Here is a 14966-nt window from a genome sequence, read left to right as displayed (position 1 = left end):
GTGCAACGATTCACCGGTGAAGAGATCTGAGAGGTACCGTTGCTTCCGATCCATTCTTAGGGTTTATTCCTTTCTAAATCTAGGGTTTTGTTTCAGCTCCGATTGGGAATCACAATTACCCCTTTTTCCATTGATTAAACCTGTCTGTTCGATTTCGATTTCGTTTTTGTTTTTGTCGCCCGTGGGATGAAAAAGGATGGCAGCCGTTCTGCAGGGTTGTAGGCCCACTGGAGTACAAGAAGCTGAACGAAGGGGAGAAAACATGGGTCTGGAATGAGTTCGTTAGGTGCGAGCTGGTAATTTTGTTCTTCTTCTATCCCCCCTTCATTTGTCCATGTTGTAGTTTGTGTACATTAGTGCATAATGATCACCATTTTATTTATTCAAATTGGGCCAACAGATTGCAGGTGGACCTTCTTTTGGAAAAAAAACTTTGGGGATTCATCAGCCCCTACATTTTCATCCAGCTGGAAGCTGAGGCGAATGCAGTAGTCTGGAGGCAATTCACCAAACATTTGAACGTCAAGTTCGGAAACTAATACGAAGATGTTGCAAGTTGTGAAGCATGTAGAATTTTAATTTTGTGTATGGACTTGTAATTTTTATCCCATGCTTATATATGCACAAAATGACACCATGTCAAAAATTGTTCTTTTTTGACAATGTTTTAGTATTATTTCATTTTCCCTATTAAACGACTCTAAAAAAGATAAGTAATTATTTTTACATAAACTGTGGTAATTTTAATTCAGATTAGTAATCGTTAATGACAAATGCAACCACAGGAAAAGTTCATACTAAAAAATGGGTCAAATTAATGCAAAGCTTCGTTCGGGATCCAAATTTGGAGGTTCATCTCGAGATCGTTCATTCTGTGAAGTATGTAGCATTTTAATTTTGTGTATTGATGACTATTAAATTTTATCCCAGTATTAAATACCTATAACTTGGTACCGTGCCAAAAATTGGGAATTTTTTACAAATTTTTAGTATTGTTTCATTTTTCCCTATTAAACGGCTATAGAAAATGATAAATAATTATTTCTAAAAAAAGTTATGATTTTAATTCACATTAGTCGTCGTGAATGCCAAATGAAAGTACAGTAAAAATTTCAATTCAAAAAGTGGTGGTTTACATCATAATTTGAAACAAGAGAAAAATGGACACAAAAAGGACAAAACTCTTTGCCGGAGGCTTTTTTTCTGCCTGCCCTTCGGCAAAGAGCGTTCACGAAGCGGCAATTCCACGTGGCCAATTTTTTTGCCGGAGGCCTTTTATATTATTTGTCGGTGACTATAAAGAATGCCGCCGGCAAAGGCCGAGGGCTCCGGCAAAGCGAGGTTTTCCCGTAGTGACGTCAGAATAAAAAAATCATTCCTTTTTCAGAAATCGATGGAGGAACTAGGCGCGCCGGGCGGTCGTCTCCGTCTTCTCAATCCTCCCTTGACGACCCACTAGGGCCAGAGTCAACGGAAGGCGGCGGAAACAATGAAGCGACGTCGACGCGTCCGATGCAGAATCGTAACCCGTAGGCGAGGACGGAAAAGCTCAAACTGGTCAGCGCAGAGATGGCGACGGCGCGAGGTCCACGGCCCAGTGGCACTGGCACGCAGATGCCGGCGGCGAACCAGGGAAGGACGTAGCTCCAGAAGTCGTCCGTCTTGCGCGCCGACAACATCGCGCAGCGGAAGGCTTCTAGGCAGACGCCAAAGGCAGCTAAACTGCCGCCAACGCGGGGCGCATTGATCCGGACAGCCCGGGCGCCGGCGGCGAGGCGCTGGCCGTTGGGAGAGTTGTAGAGGCCCTTGGGGAAGTGGTAAGCGGAGGCACCTATGGCTCCCGCAACGAAGCAGCATCCAGCGGAGTCGATAATGCAGTCTGGGCACCGCTTGATATCCGGATGAGGCATCTTCGCAGTCGTTGTGGCGGCGGCGGCGTGAAGAGGCGTCCAGGTTTTCACGACAGATTCGGTAGGCCAGAGACGGTTATTCTCCTCTTTATAAGGCCGGAGATGCTACGAGTAGTTAGTTTGTTTGTTTTTTGCAAAATTCGAATTGTTCACATATAACGTGAACTTGTAGGTGTACACGTTTTGATCAATTAATCGGTGAAATTGCCTTTCTAAATGATGAGTACGATTCCAGTTCGCGATCATAGTTTCGGATGGGAACTGGCAAGCTTGCATGCTCTTGCCTTAGTGACGTGTGGGGATTTTGTTCAGAAAAGTGCAGACGGAGGTGCCGAATTATTTTGCGAGAATGGCAATCCACAGTCCCAGCTAACTATCGTCGAGTTCGTTCGACCTTTTGGCACCAACATTGCTGGAAAAGGAGTAAAACTGATGCATCATACACAAAGTGCAAACTACTTTTGGATCATGTATATGTATCTTAACCCTTGGAAATCTGTAATGCGGCAGGATCATGTAGTCATGGTTAGATAGAGCAGTCTATCTGCCCATTGCTACCGAGACACCTTTTCATCCTTCCTCGAACAACATATATACCCGACACAGGCCAGCACGTATATACACACACACACATGAACGAGCCATGTACACTGCACAATCCTGATCGCAACGCCCAGCCCCAAAAGTCCAGTACGTTCTCCAATCATCGGATCAATGGCTCGTCGCCAGCAGAGCGGCCCCTCGTCCATGCTAAGCCTGGCCATCGCCGTGATGGCCGCGATATGCGCGGCTTCCACGGTGACGGCGCAGCAACAGCCGCCAACGGCTCCGGCAGCCGTGCCCTTGCCCGTGCCGAGCGTGCCGAGCTGCCCGCCGGTGCAGGCCTCCCTGTCGCCGTGCGTGAGCTACTTCATCGGCAACTCCTCGTCGCCGTCCGACGCGTGCTGCAGCCAGATGCAGGCCATGTTCCAGTCTCAGGCGCCATGCCTCTGCGCCGCCGTGGCCGCGGTGCCCGCCCAACTCGGCTCCGTGATCGGCCAGGTTCTGCCCAGCGCCTGCAACCTGCCTCCCAACGCCTGCTCCGGTACGTTCTTTTTTCTCTCAGCGGCATACGATACATGGCAAAAGAACATCCAGAACTGTTTCAACTTTCAGATAACTCCAAGATCGAGACTGAAAATGGAGTGACCGTTTTCATTTGGTGCTCTGTTGTTGATGTTTGCAGCTGTCACAGGGACCTCGGGCTCTGCTCCAGCTGGTGGCTCGACGGCGCCGTCGGCGGGGACGCCTACTGATGCTGCTGCGCCGGTGACCGGTCCGGCTGGTGCGACGCCTTCCGGTGGTGGGGTGAAGTCGGTTCCGGGGTTGGTTGATTCGGCTGCCGAGTGCAAGAGGATTTCTGCTGACGCTGTCTTGGCCATGGCCGCCTCGTTCCTAGCTGCTTATGTTTTCTGATCCCATAATTATGTAATCCTGGGGCTTGTTGTGAACATGTGAGTTTGTGATACATGTAGATGGATGTGTCATTTGTTGTCACTGAGATCGTTGTTAATTTGATCTGTTCCACATCAGCATTCCAAAGGGTACAAACTTCGTTCATCAAAACTCATCTCCTGCACGATGTTGCGCTTTATGAATTCAACACATGAACTCCTATGGTAATATTGGTGCAGATACTCTGGTGACATTTGGTACAATCTGGTGGCTATAAATAAGCTTACCGTAGCTACTTGAGCAGCCACATATTGAGTCCAAATTCGGGTAGAATTTTTATTTCCACATTTTTTTCTCTAGAACACACCTGAGCAGCACGTGTATAATTGATTTAAAGAAAGATTTTATTTCCACGTTGACAACCCCAGAAGCTAATTATGTATGCGATGGAACTATTCCACACGGTCACCATCTCCGGTTTCCTCAGCCTGGGTCCCTTTTCATTTCGGATTTTAGTATTTTTTTTGAACACTGATTATGTGGTACCTGTACACACACCACCACCCGCACGCATTTAAATCGCACCTACAAAAGACCGGAGCCGTGAAGTCTTGAGATTGACGAAGTCACCACTGATGCCTCAGTATCTGACCATAGTTTAGGAGTCTTCTATGTTTATGTTTAGGTGAACTTTTGTGTTAGATGGCAAGAATAATACACCTTAAATGAGACAAACATATGGCATTTGATCCCCGGTGGACCCTAACCGTCCAATCAATGGTGGTGAAGGTCAAATGCACTTCTTCGCGAAAAATTCTGATCTTTGGACATTTTGCCAGCTTCTTCAATGGATGATTTTTTTTGTTCTTCCAAATGTACAAAAACAATTGTTCTTGAGTTCACACGGATGTTGCAAGAAATAGCTTCACGCATGAAATCGTGCAAATTATATGTGTGTTCGAGAGAGAGCACATATTTTACTTCATGATTTTCTTCAGAGAATTTGTTTGTTAGAATTCTTCATGATGTGTTGATCCAAAATGCTCAAAGATAATTAGATTCACGTTTGTCACAATTTCAGAAATGAGTTGGTTCATGAATGAATTAGACCTTTTTGCCCATGGCCCCTTCTTGAATTTATAGGGTGCATTCTGTAGTTTATGCAGGATTTGTAATTTTTCCTACCTTTCATGATTTTATTTTTGGGTCTCGATTATGTATAAAATGGTTGAATGCTTCAATTGGCTCTCAGAAATGGTCAAACAATGGAATGATCCAATTTTTGGGGCCCAGATTATTCCCAATGTTGGAAATATACAATTTTGGTTTTCGGATTATGCATAATTTGTTGCTTCCGTGAAGAAAAGATATGTAACCATGTAAATGTTGCACCTAAATAATAATGCACTTGTGTTCATGAAATTTTTGGTTCATGGAAATATTTGTTTCAGGAATTGTGTTTTATATATGTATGTGTGTATCAAACAAATAAAATGAAAAAAGAAGAAGATAAAATGCATATAGCTCATGAGTGAACAAGTGGGGTCTTGCTGCAACATGGCATGGCGTATTTAAGATTAATGGATAGGCTTAGGAGTGTCTTCTGTAAGCCGGTAATCTTGAGGCATAATCGGCGGTCTGCTAGTTGGTGGACGTCCAACTAGCTAGGAGGATGAAGGCATTTTCATTTATTTATTAATCTAGTATTATACTGTTTTTTGTGCTGCGTTTAGGCACACAAGCATGATCCATGGAACGCATGCATCTAACACACGCCAACAACCCATCCTAGAAACGTTAAAATCTAGGAATCCTTTTGACGAGCCGGTAATGTCAGAAAAAAGGGGCTGAAACAAGAGCAAAACTTCGATTAGATTCTAGTGTGGCCAATCAAACCAGGAACACCAGGGCAATATTGTTGTTGCATCTCTGCATGTGGTATTTTTGTTTCTCCAATCCTAGCTAGCTAGAGGGCTGAAATCCTGCTTGGTTCCCTCACCAACGCCAGACTCTTGAAGCCACAGAAAACATTATAGGAGCACGCCAGTAACCGGGTTGGTCAGCAACCTTCAAGCTGAGCTCAAAGCAGAGTATAGTAGTCACATAATCATTCTGCGGCAAAAGCGATATCATCTCTCACGGAGGCCGGCCGGCAGCGGTTACGTTGACGCACAGCATTCTCCGATCAGTTCACCGGTCGGTGAACCTCGAAAAGCAGCAGCGGTCGCCCTCGCATGCAGTCGCAGCGTGCAAACCAACACGAGACCCACCCAGGTTGTTAGATACACCGGCCCATCTGCCCGTCACTGTCTTTTTTCACCGTATAAACCACTTGCCTTCCGGCCTCTTCCCCTCGTCTCACCGTAAACCTGCGTGAATCAGCTCACCATGCAGCGACAATCCATGGCTGCTCGGCGCGGGGTTGAGGTAGCAGGTCTCGCCTTTGTCGCCGTCACGCTGTGCGCCGCCGTGTGCTCGGCGCAGACGACGGCGGCGGCGGCGCAGCCGGTGGTGACGATGCCCACCTGCGCGCCGGTGCCGATCAGCCTGTCGCCGTGCATCGGCTACGTCTTCGGCGTCGGGTCGGCCACGCTGTCGTCGTGCTGCTCCCAGCTCCAGGCCTTCTTCAAGTCCCAGGGCCCCTGCCTCTGCGCCATGTCCAAGCTCGCGCCGAGCCCCTTCGGCTTGGTCCTCGGCCAAGCCCAGGCCATGATCCCCAACGTTTGCAACCTGCCCAACGACCCATGCGGCGGTGGTACGTGAACCCTCCTGTGCTTCCTCTGTTCCTAAATACTTGTCGCTGTTTTAGTTCAAGTTTGCACTAAAACATCGACAAGTATTCAGGAACGGAGTCAGTTTATTCACAAGGTTTTAACTGACGAAAACCTGAACAAATGAGACGAAGATCGTGATTGGGTGGTGGTGGTGCAGATGTGGCCGGTGCAAGCACTTCGCCTGACGATGCCACAACGCCGAAGGCAAATGCCACGTCTCCGTTGGATCAGGCTGCCCCTGCAGCAGCACCGGTAGCTATTCCCGCCGGGCCTGACTCTGAAGCACCGCCGGTGCCAGCTGAGAAATCTCCCGCTGCTGTGACAGCGCCAGGGAAGACTGCACCGGAAGGCGCTGGGTCAAGCAGCGGTACACAGGTTACATCAAAGCTCCCAGAATTGATGCATGCAGCAGGTGCACGAAGCTCCCGGGACACGGCTGCTAGCACCACCGTGCTGATCACTCTGTTTCTTACTTGTGTTTCTGCCATGTATGTATAGGCGTAATATATAACACCCGCTTAGCGATTACCATATACCATAACGAATGTCCTTATGTACCATGTCCATGCAATGCGTTGTAGACACAGACTGCACCATGATATAAAAACACAGTCTCTGTCGAAACAAAGCAAATGCCCTCCCTGGTGACTCACGTCGGTTACAGCAATTGAATCAGATAAAGTTCGGTTGATGGATAACAGTAGGCTTAGATGCCAGCATTTCCATACAAGTGCTTTGGAGAAGAGAAAAAGAAGGACAGGTACATAACAACACCATCCGCAACAATACTATGCATTAAGCAGAGCCTAGAACCATGTCATCAGTCTGCAGTTAAAAATGTTAGGAATGAATGGACTACATCATAGCTCGGTGACTGTCGTGTGAGTAACAAATCCTCATGGATGCAGGCATGTAGGTTCCTGTCATCTCTTTTGGCCATCGACCATCACCGTGAAATAAGACATTGGGATCTTGTGCTGGCTGTTCTGCTTGTCAACAAATCAACCAGCGTAAAGTTCATTTCAATCACTCAACACGACATTTGGGTTGATAACAGGACTGAGAAACAACATTAAGAAACAAATATCAGTGGGCGATGAGATTATGAAAAACACTTAATAAAAATCAATCAAAATGCTTGACCAGAAACAGGTAGGAGTAGTTAATATCCTACGCAAAACGCAGGGTACAAAGCTAACAGTAAGCACATATAATCTGAAGAATGATGCTATTGTATACTCCCTCCGTTTTTCTTTGTAAGGCGTATAAATCCTAGCACTAATGTTAACGCAAGCTGCTGGACGTACCGAACTGATCGATGGAAGCCTGCCCCTTGTTGACTCCCGCATGGCAACTGCCCCTTTTTGGCTGCCTACGTTTTCTCCACGGGAGCAACCGCGCGTGCGATTTTTGAGTTAGCAGCCAAACCATTCAAGCGCGCGAGACCGGCAGAGAATTGAGAAAATTGTGCCAGCACGTGGACGGGCAGTTGTGCGCCTTATATTTAGAAAAACGAATGAAAAGTTAATACGCCCTATAAAAAAAACGGAGGGGGTACTTCTAGCTCAGTTGCCACCACCAGCACATTCTCATGGGATATCTTTGACCTCCATCCCTCCCTCCCTCTCTCTCTGATCGGATCCGTAAGGAAGGGATGGGAGGAGAACTCAACGGAGATCAGTGTGCATATCAGGGTAGGAACCGCAGCGGGGAAGAGGAGGGATCAGTAGGCAGATACAAGCTTGTTATTCCTGTGCAGCTGCCATGGGGAAGAGGAGCAGCTGGGACAGAGGTTGGGTCAACGTTTCCAAGCTAAAAGGCACTGCTGTGAACCAAACAAGAATTGGATTTCGTGAAACTGTCTATTTCCAAGGAATGGTTTCTTTTGCAGCCGAACACAAAACTTGGAATCTTAGACCAATTCCATTTCCGTGTAAATTTGAACTGGACTTCCATTTCCAAAGCTCAATTCAATACTTACATCCAAACAGAACCTTATAGGATTTCTGAATTCTCCGTATAATTAATGTAGCAAGTAGCAACAAGCCAACAACTAAAAGCACCAGTGAGTCACATGTTGTACATCATTACTGAAACATGAGAAAAAAGAGTTCCACAATGCAGATGGAAAATGTTCAGTAGTAATTTAACAGGGATTCATGTTCACAAAATTAACTTCAACAACACAACCTCATATCATCATACATATCTGAGCGAAGTCCTAATGACCACCAGGACTGCCTACTAACTAGCTCCAGTGGAAAACATACAAGAAATGGTGACCCCTGTACTACAGTGAAATAGGCTACCAAATGCTTGACCAGTCCATAGGTACTAGATCATTTATCCTAGAAAGAACTACAATCAACTATTAGCAAAACCATATGTATATATATTACTAAAACACCTAAATTTTAAAACGACACATAATACCGCATTTATTATTCACCAGAAATTCAAGGTCTTCAAAACATGTAAAGAGTGAGAGACAACTTACAATAACATGATTATTCCATTATGAACGTGCCCGCACAAACTCCTCTAGTCGCTCCCATACCTCAAGAGCAGCTGGTCTGTCTTGATGCCTTTTATTTTTGCTTATCTGCACCACAAGTCCATAACAAAACCAAGTAACTGTAAGTGAGAGCAAAATAAAAATTGAATATAAATAACAAAGACAAACTTCCAATTAATCCCACACTCACAGATATGATTTTCACATTCCATTGTTTGACCACTTTTGCTGCCTCCACACTATCATCTTCAAAACGTATATAGAAACCAATAACTGAAACAAGTTTAAGATGTTAATCCACAGATGGTAGCAATACCTCATGCTGAGTGATAAACAGAGCATTCTAAGGATTTACATTCCATCAAAAATAGCATTTTCTGACCAAGTTACTGAGACACCTTGATAGGGAGTGGGATGGATAGGGTTAAGGGGCAGCCAGCATTACAATATGTGAATAGCCCATAAGTTAGTGAATCGCCCGTAGTATTAGAATAGTGCCTATTAATTAGAACTTGGTTACATTAGGCTAGTTACTGTCTGCATGGCAGGAGTCCAATCTATATAAACCTAAATGGGCTGGTCCATCCATATCAATTAAGCAATGAGAACCTTAGTATCCTCCCGGAATGTCGCCACCCTCGCCTATGTTCTACCCTCATTCGAACAAAAAAACTTCGCCCGGTTATCTGCATGATGGTGTTCATCCCCATTATGTGCCTTGGGGCATACCCATGATAAGCCCTGTGCCATTGTACCTTTGGTAACGTCACTGACACCAGATGATACCCCTTTTAACGAAAAATAATAGACGGTAATTTGTAGTAGGTATTACCTGATGCAACATTGAATACTATAGCAGCAATTATTTCTTCGAAACTAGTCAATGTTAATGCTACAAGCACTTTAACTAAATTGTGATAACAAAGTGATCATTCAAAGACTACTAGCTCTATACAAAAACAAGAGTAAACCAACCCTATCCTGTAATGCTGATCGACAATTCATATGAACATCAGTAGGAAAATCTTGAATTGCTTCAATCACTTATGCTTTTATTTCTTATAGTTTCTTGGGAGAAAAGGAGGCTATGAGATGCTAACACAAACCAAAGATGCACAAACAGTGGAGCACGAGAAACAGATGAAACACTCACCCTTGTTAAAGATGTCTACATGATCCTTGAAGGGCCAGTCCTTGAACTGCCACTCCTTTCCGAGCACAAACACGGCCACCACTCGTGCCCAATCGTCCGGCTTGAGTGAAGCCGGCTTGTCCCTTACCTCGAACGACACTGGACCCCCAGCTGCGCCCATCCTCTCCCCGCGATGCTTCTTCTGCACCGTGACACACTCAGGCTTCGGGCTCCCCTTCATCGCCCGCATCCTCTCCTCGCTCGGCACGAACACGAAGTCCTCTAGGAACTCCCTCACATTGTAGATCGTAATCAGCGTCTGCGACGCGCTAGGCACCAGTATAATGGGCACGAAGCCGTCGCCGACAACCTTCTCAACCTTGGGATTCGCGAGGGCGACCGCGGTCACGGAGGGCTCGTGCCGGCCCGAGGGGGGTGCGCTGTCCTTGTTGCGCACGCGCTCCTCCTCGCGGCGCAGCACGCTGTGGTAAATGGCGAGGAAGTCGCGGCCGCGGGCGTCGAGGATGGCGTTGCGGTCCTTGAGAGGCCGCTCAAGGGAGCGGATGTGGGCGGTGGAGGCCTCGTCGGCGATGGATTCCTCGGGCGGCGGCGGCTGGGCATCCTGAGAGAAGGGTGGGAGGGACGATGGGAGGAGGGGTTCGGAAGGGAGGGAGTTGTCGCCGTACTGAAGGAAGTCGAGGAAGGTCTTGCGGTCAGGGAGGGAGACGGGCGGGATGCGACGGAGGCGGGCGGCCTGGAGGAAGTCGGTGTGCTTGAGGTCGTTGTGCTGCGCGAGGAAGACGGCGGCGGAGAGGGGGTAGGGGCGGCCGGACTGCTTGGAGGTGAAGGCGGTGGGCACGTTGGCGGGGAAGGAGTAGTCCGAGCCAAAGAGGATGTCGTCGCCGGAGAAGATGATCTTGTCCAACTCGTCGCGGGCGGCGTAGTCCCGGAGCACGGAGAGGGGATCCATGGCTGCGCCTAGCTTGGTTTGGTTCGAGTTTGCTGGGTTTTTTCGTCTGGATCTGGCTCTCGGGTTTGGGAAAGCGAATCCTGGCACCTTTCAGGGCTTTGAGTGAGCTAGCCCGTTAACTAGAGGCCGACAACTGGGCTGTGTACGTTCAATTTAGACCATGCTAAATCGATTTTTTTTTTCAAAAACAGCGGACGATCACAAATAGGCACGTATCCTCGTGCCTATGACTGTAAACACGCGTATCCTAACCTTATGAGCACTTATGAGCACCTCCGAAAGGCTGACCGGCAGATTTTAAGATTGACGAAGTCATCACAGGAACTGAGCCGACCATAGGCATCTCGTAGTTGACGGGTACATCACTCCCACCCAAAAAACAATGCCGATTGAATCCTTGAGTAAATCCTGATAATGCGACCACGTATGACAAGCATAGGACTTGAACCTGAGTAGACTGATTTTGCCACAAGAAACCAACCAAACCACACCCTGGCCCCTTCATGTGCCGACCACCTTTGGTCGGTATTATTTTACCTAGCGTCCTTTCGTGGCATATGTAAATCAGATGAGGTTGAATTTTCTTTCGTTTTTGTGGTTTTCTTCGGCTTTGTACGTACTATTTGTTTTATTTTATTTTTTTGCTAAAACGCAGATGCCTTGAGTTTTTTTGAAGCTTTTATCGCTTTTCATTTCAATGGTGTTTTGATCACCATTTTATTTTGCTAATGGTGACAAAAAGAGACCGAAATTTCGCTCTAGTGCCTCGATCCCGCATAGAATGCCTTGGAACATCTGACGGTACGCTATTTCTGAATTTATTTTAGTTCATGAATTGCCGTACTTTCAAGCAGTAAGGGGCTGTTTGGTTAGAGGCCTGGACAAAATGCCTGAAAAAAATTGACGTTGCACTGACCCTAGATGTGGCTGAGCTGCCTGGCCGGACATCAACCAAACAAATTAATTTACCACTCCGGCAGCCATCAGGTCAGGCGACCATGCAGCCACGACGCAATCCAAACGAGCGCTAAACCCCCAAGATGGCAAATGGAATCAGGAAGAACTTTTTCCGCCTCGGTATTTCTGGCTCTTGATTGGCCGAAATCAGGTGTCTCAACAGTCAAAGTCAAACACCGCAGTTCTCTTGTCCGGTCAAACTCGCCGGCTCGCCAAATAGGTACCGATCGGAGGCGGAGCTGAGCACACGCCACACACAAAGAACATGGAGCGCGAGCCGGAGATGGAGGTTACCCTCCGCGAGTTCGCCGAGGCCGACACGGAGGCGCTCTTCTCCTGGGCGTCCGACCCGCGCGTCGTCCGCTTCCAGCGCCGCGAAGCCTACTCGCGCGTCGACGAGGCCCGCCGCTACATCCTCGACCACGTCCTGCCGCACCCGTGGTACCGCGCCATCTGCGTCGGCTCCGTGGTGGTGGGCTCCATATCCATCAAGCCTGGCCCCGCCGAGGAAGGCGGCAGCCGGCGACGCTCGCCGTCGTCAACAAGGGCGTCCCTGGGCTACCGCTTGGCGCACGGGTACTGGGGCCGCGGCATCGCGACGCGCGCGGTGAGGATGGCGGCGGAGGCGGCGTTCGCGGAGTGGCCGTGGCTGGCGCGGCTGGAGGCCGTGGCCGACGGCGAGAACCCGGCGTCGCAGCGGGTGCTGGAGAAGGCTGGGTTCGTCCGGGAGGGCGTGCTGCGGCGCTACCTCGTGCTTAAGGGGAGGCCCAGGGACATGGTCATGTTCAGCTCCGTCGACACGGATCGGCGGAACAAGCCCGTGGAGGCCCATGGGCTCTAGGAGTCGTATGATTTGGAAGGGATCACGTTCCCTGAGTTTATCGCGCAACGTTCTTCGCGCTGCAGTTGCATCCAAACATTTGTATTCTGAGCGATAAAAAATCGAGGAGAAGATAAAAGTCGTGGCTGGTCTATCGATGACAGCATCATGTCACGATCGAAGGAACCAACCACATGGGTTACTGCCTCGCCAAGGAGAGGGAAAGCCTCCTTTTTTCTGTAGAAAAGATGAAAACACGGAGAGAATTCCATATTTGCCGCTGAAATTTTGTTCAGATGCTCAAATGTCACTTAGAATTTTTTTCTCTAAATTTGTCACTCAAATTTTGCATGGAATATAAATATGCCACTACAGTTAATTGACCGCTGGTTCACCGTTGAATGAGAGACCGTAAAATTAAACCATCATATCCGAGCAGCGCCGCCGTGAACTCGTTTGACACTTGCGTGTTCTGGTCTGGACGCAGGTGGTGGGAAGGTGTTCGATGAGCTGCCGCGGCTGGAGAGGCTGGAGGCGTTGACGGAGGTCGGGAACGCGCGGTCGCAGAGGGAAGGGGTGCTGCGCAGCTACATCGTCTTCCCCGGCGCCGGCGGCGACGAGGCCAAGAACGCGGCGGTGTACAGCTTCATCTCGTCCGACCGTGCCCGGCTCACGTGACGGGAGGACGCCAAAGCTTCGTCGGCAGGAGAGACCAGTTAGTTCCTCATGTAAAATCTTCAATGGTAACAGGTTCAAAACCTGAAACCGTGATCATTGGTGTTATCATGTTTATCCAATTTCGATCGGCAGCGGCTAGTTTGGCAAGATTGCTCTGCTTTGGAACTTCCGAGCGAGCAACCCTCGAAATTCCTGGTAATTTCCCAGTGAAAAATAAGGGAACAGCAAACTGGAATATGTGCAGAAATGCTATTTATCTAGGAACTTATTCACAGAAGTTGGGCCTAAAAAAGTGTTTCATTGTTGAGATTAAAAAACGAAAAAAAAATGCCATGTGCACAACTGTAGCTCGGCATTGCCTCAGCGGATCCTGACTCAGCGGCTCAGCCGGAGGGTACAAGATTTTGCAATGGCCAGTGGGTGATGTCGGTGGGACTTGGACCGGCAGCTGACTTAATTCACCTGACTTTACGAGGCTGACAAGTGGACCAGCCAACCGTGGGACCCACATTTCAGCTTCACAAAGGCAGGTAACTTAAGTCAGAGAATCCACACCGGACTTGGACATTGCAATGTATGATAAATGACATTGTCGATAATTCTTGCATAAAATTATTTGATGATAACTACGGTATTCTGGCTTCTGTATAATCTTTCTGGGATACAGAGTACATGCAGCAAACATTAGCTGTCTACATTCCAAACATATAATAAAATTAAAAGAAATATATACATTTCATTCCTCTGTCAAGAAAGTGTAGTTTTGGTTGCTCAATTTCAATATTAGGACAAATTAGTCATACTTTTCGCCCTGTGTCCGAATTTAATGGTCTCCTAGATAGAGAAAGAAGAAGAAAATTATGATATGGAAAAGAAGACAGGAATTGTGTACAATGGCATTGTACAACAATTTGGAAAAGGGATGTAGCGCAGCTTGGTAGCGCATTTGTTTTGGGTACAAAATGCCACAGGTTCAAATCCTGTCATCCCTACCTAATACTTATTTCTTCTTTCTGGGCAGTAGCGAAGAGATTGATTAAAGGTAAAGTGGGTATAACTTGAATTTGTGCAGACTATACGTACGTGAAATACGTTAGGAGTAGAAAAGGGTTTTCTTTTTGAATGAATGACAGCGCTCTTAGTTCAGTTCGGTAGAACGCGGGTCTCCAAAACCCGATGTCGTAGGTTCAAATCCTACAGAGCGTGATTCCATCTATCTTATGTCGAACCAGAGTAAAGTAACTTAACAAAAGAAAGTTGAACTGCAACTCCAATTTGGCTCCTCCAAACCAAGGAGCAGATGTGATAAGTCCGGGCAGAAAACTTGCCACCATGGCAAAATGTTGATCGTGGACCAATGTCACATTATCCGGAGAGTCATCTCAAAACTTAAAAATCCCACTTCAAATAGAAAATACGATGCCATGAAGATTTTTTTTACTTGGATCTAACTTTTGACTGAAAATTATATAGCACCATCAACAGTCAATATTTTGCAATGGTATGGGGAGCGACAAAAACAATATGGTATTGGCAATTGATGTACTAAGTTCACCTGGTTTTAGAGTTGAGAGACCGATATTCGGGATGGAATAAATTGGTTCCGAAGTCAGTTCTAGGTTACATATATTGCATTGAGTCATATTTGTTCTTAAAAAAAAATCGAACCGGAGTCCGACGGACTCAATCCATTAATTAAGCAATGGAGATTAGTTTACAAATTCAGTACCACTCTTCACCGCCTGGCAAAACAAATAAGCAAAAATGAAAATTACT

At 47.2% G+C, this 14966-nt stretch overlaps 5 protein-coding genes and 1 non-coding gene across 8 annotated transcripts; 4 read left to right on the top strand and 2 right to left on the bottom strand.

Annotated features, from left to right (window-relative positions):
• Positions 1-1433: 1433 nt before the first annotated feature.
• LOC104581986 (mitochondrial import inner membrane translocase subunit TIM17-3-like) lies at positions 1434-1910 on the bottom strand. The gene has a single exon (XM_010231215.1). The coding sequence runs from the start codon at positions 1908-1910 to the stop codon at positions 1434-1436; it is 477 nt and encodes a 158-aa protein (XP_010229517.1).
• Positions 1911-2515: 605 nt separating this feature from the next.
• LOC106865380 (non-specific lipid-transfer protein 2) lies at positions 2516-3515 on the top strand. Of its 2 annotated transcripts, none has more exons than XM_014896556.2 (2): positions 2516-2994; positions 3145-3515. In XM_014896556.2, exons 1-2 carry the CDS (start codon positions 2625-2627, stop codon positions 3363-3365), a joined length of 591 nt encoding a protein of 196 aa, XP_014752042.1. In that variant the 5' UTR covers positions 2516-2624; the 3' UTR covers positions 3366-3515. The 2 variants fall into 2 exon arrangements, with proteins under 2 accessions (XP_014752042.1, XP_014752041.1); XM_014896555.2 differs by having other exon boundaries at positions 2520-2994; positions 3136-3515.
• A 2180-nt stretch (positions 3516-5695) lies between these two features.
• On the top strand, positions 5696-6746 carry LOC100839758. The gene is made up of 2 exons (XM_014897853.2): positions 5696-6099; positions 6276-6746. The coding sequence occupies exons 1-2, from the start codon at positions 5733-5735 to the stop codon at positions 6614-6616; spliced, it is 708 nt and encodes a 235-aa protein (XP_014753339.1). The 5' UTR covers positions 5696-5732; the 3' UTR covers positions 6617-6746.
• A 30-nt stretch (positions 6747-6776) lies between these two features.
• On the bottom strand, positions 6777-10824 carry LOC100821880 (protein CDC73 homolog). 2 transcript variants are annotated; one of them, XM_010233459.3, is made up of 4 exons: positions 9787-10824; positions 8824-8906; positions 8616-8720; positions 6777-7104 (listed from the first exon to the last, which is right to left on the bottom strand). In XM_010233459.3, exons 1-3 carry the CDS (start codon positions 10733-10735, stop codon positions 8634-8636), a joined length of 1119 nt encoding a protein of 372 aa, XP_010231761.1. In that variant the 5' UTR covers positions 10736-10824; the 3' UTR covers positions 6777-7104; positions 8616-8633. The 2 variants fall into 2 exon arrangements, with proteins under 2 accessions (XP_010231761.1, XP_003561493.1); XM_003561445.4 differs by having other exon boundaries at positions 6777-7177; positions 9787-10823.
• Positions 10825-11411: 587 nt separating this feature from the next.
• On the top strand, positions 11412-12817 carry LOC100839147 (uncharacterized N-acetyltransferase p20). Its single transcript, XM_014896525.2, has one exon. It carries the CDS (start codon positions 11958-11960, stop codon positions 12531-12533), a length of 576 nt encoding a protein of 191 aa, XP_014752011.1. The 5' UTR covers positions 11412-11957; the 3' UTR covers positions 12534-12817.
• A 1505-nt stretch (positions 12818-14322) lies between these two features.
• TRNAW-CCA lies at positions 14323-14396 on the top strand. Its single transcript has one exon. It is a non-coding gene; the product is annotated as a tRNA-Trp (tRNA).
• The last annotated feature ends 570 nt before the right edge of the window (positions 14397-14966 follow it).

The sequence above is a fragment of the Brachypodium distachyon genome, chromosome 1, assembly GCF_000005505.3.
Source record: "Brachypodium distachyon strain Bd21 chromosome 1, Brachypodium_distachyon_v3.0, whole genome shotgun sequence".
NCBI classification, from domain to species: domain Eukaryota; kingdom Viridiplantae; phylum Streptophyta; class Magnoliopsida; order Poales; family Poaceae; genus Brachypodium; species Brachypodium distachyon.
This window is presented reverse-complemented; position numbering and strand designations above follow the sequence as displayed.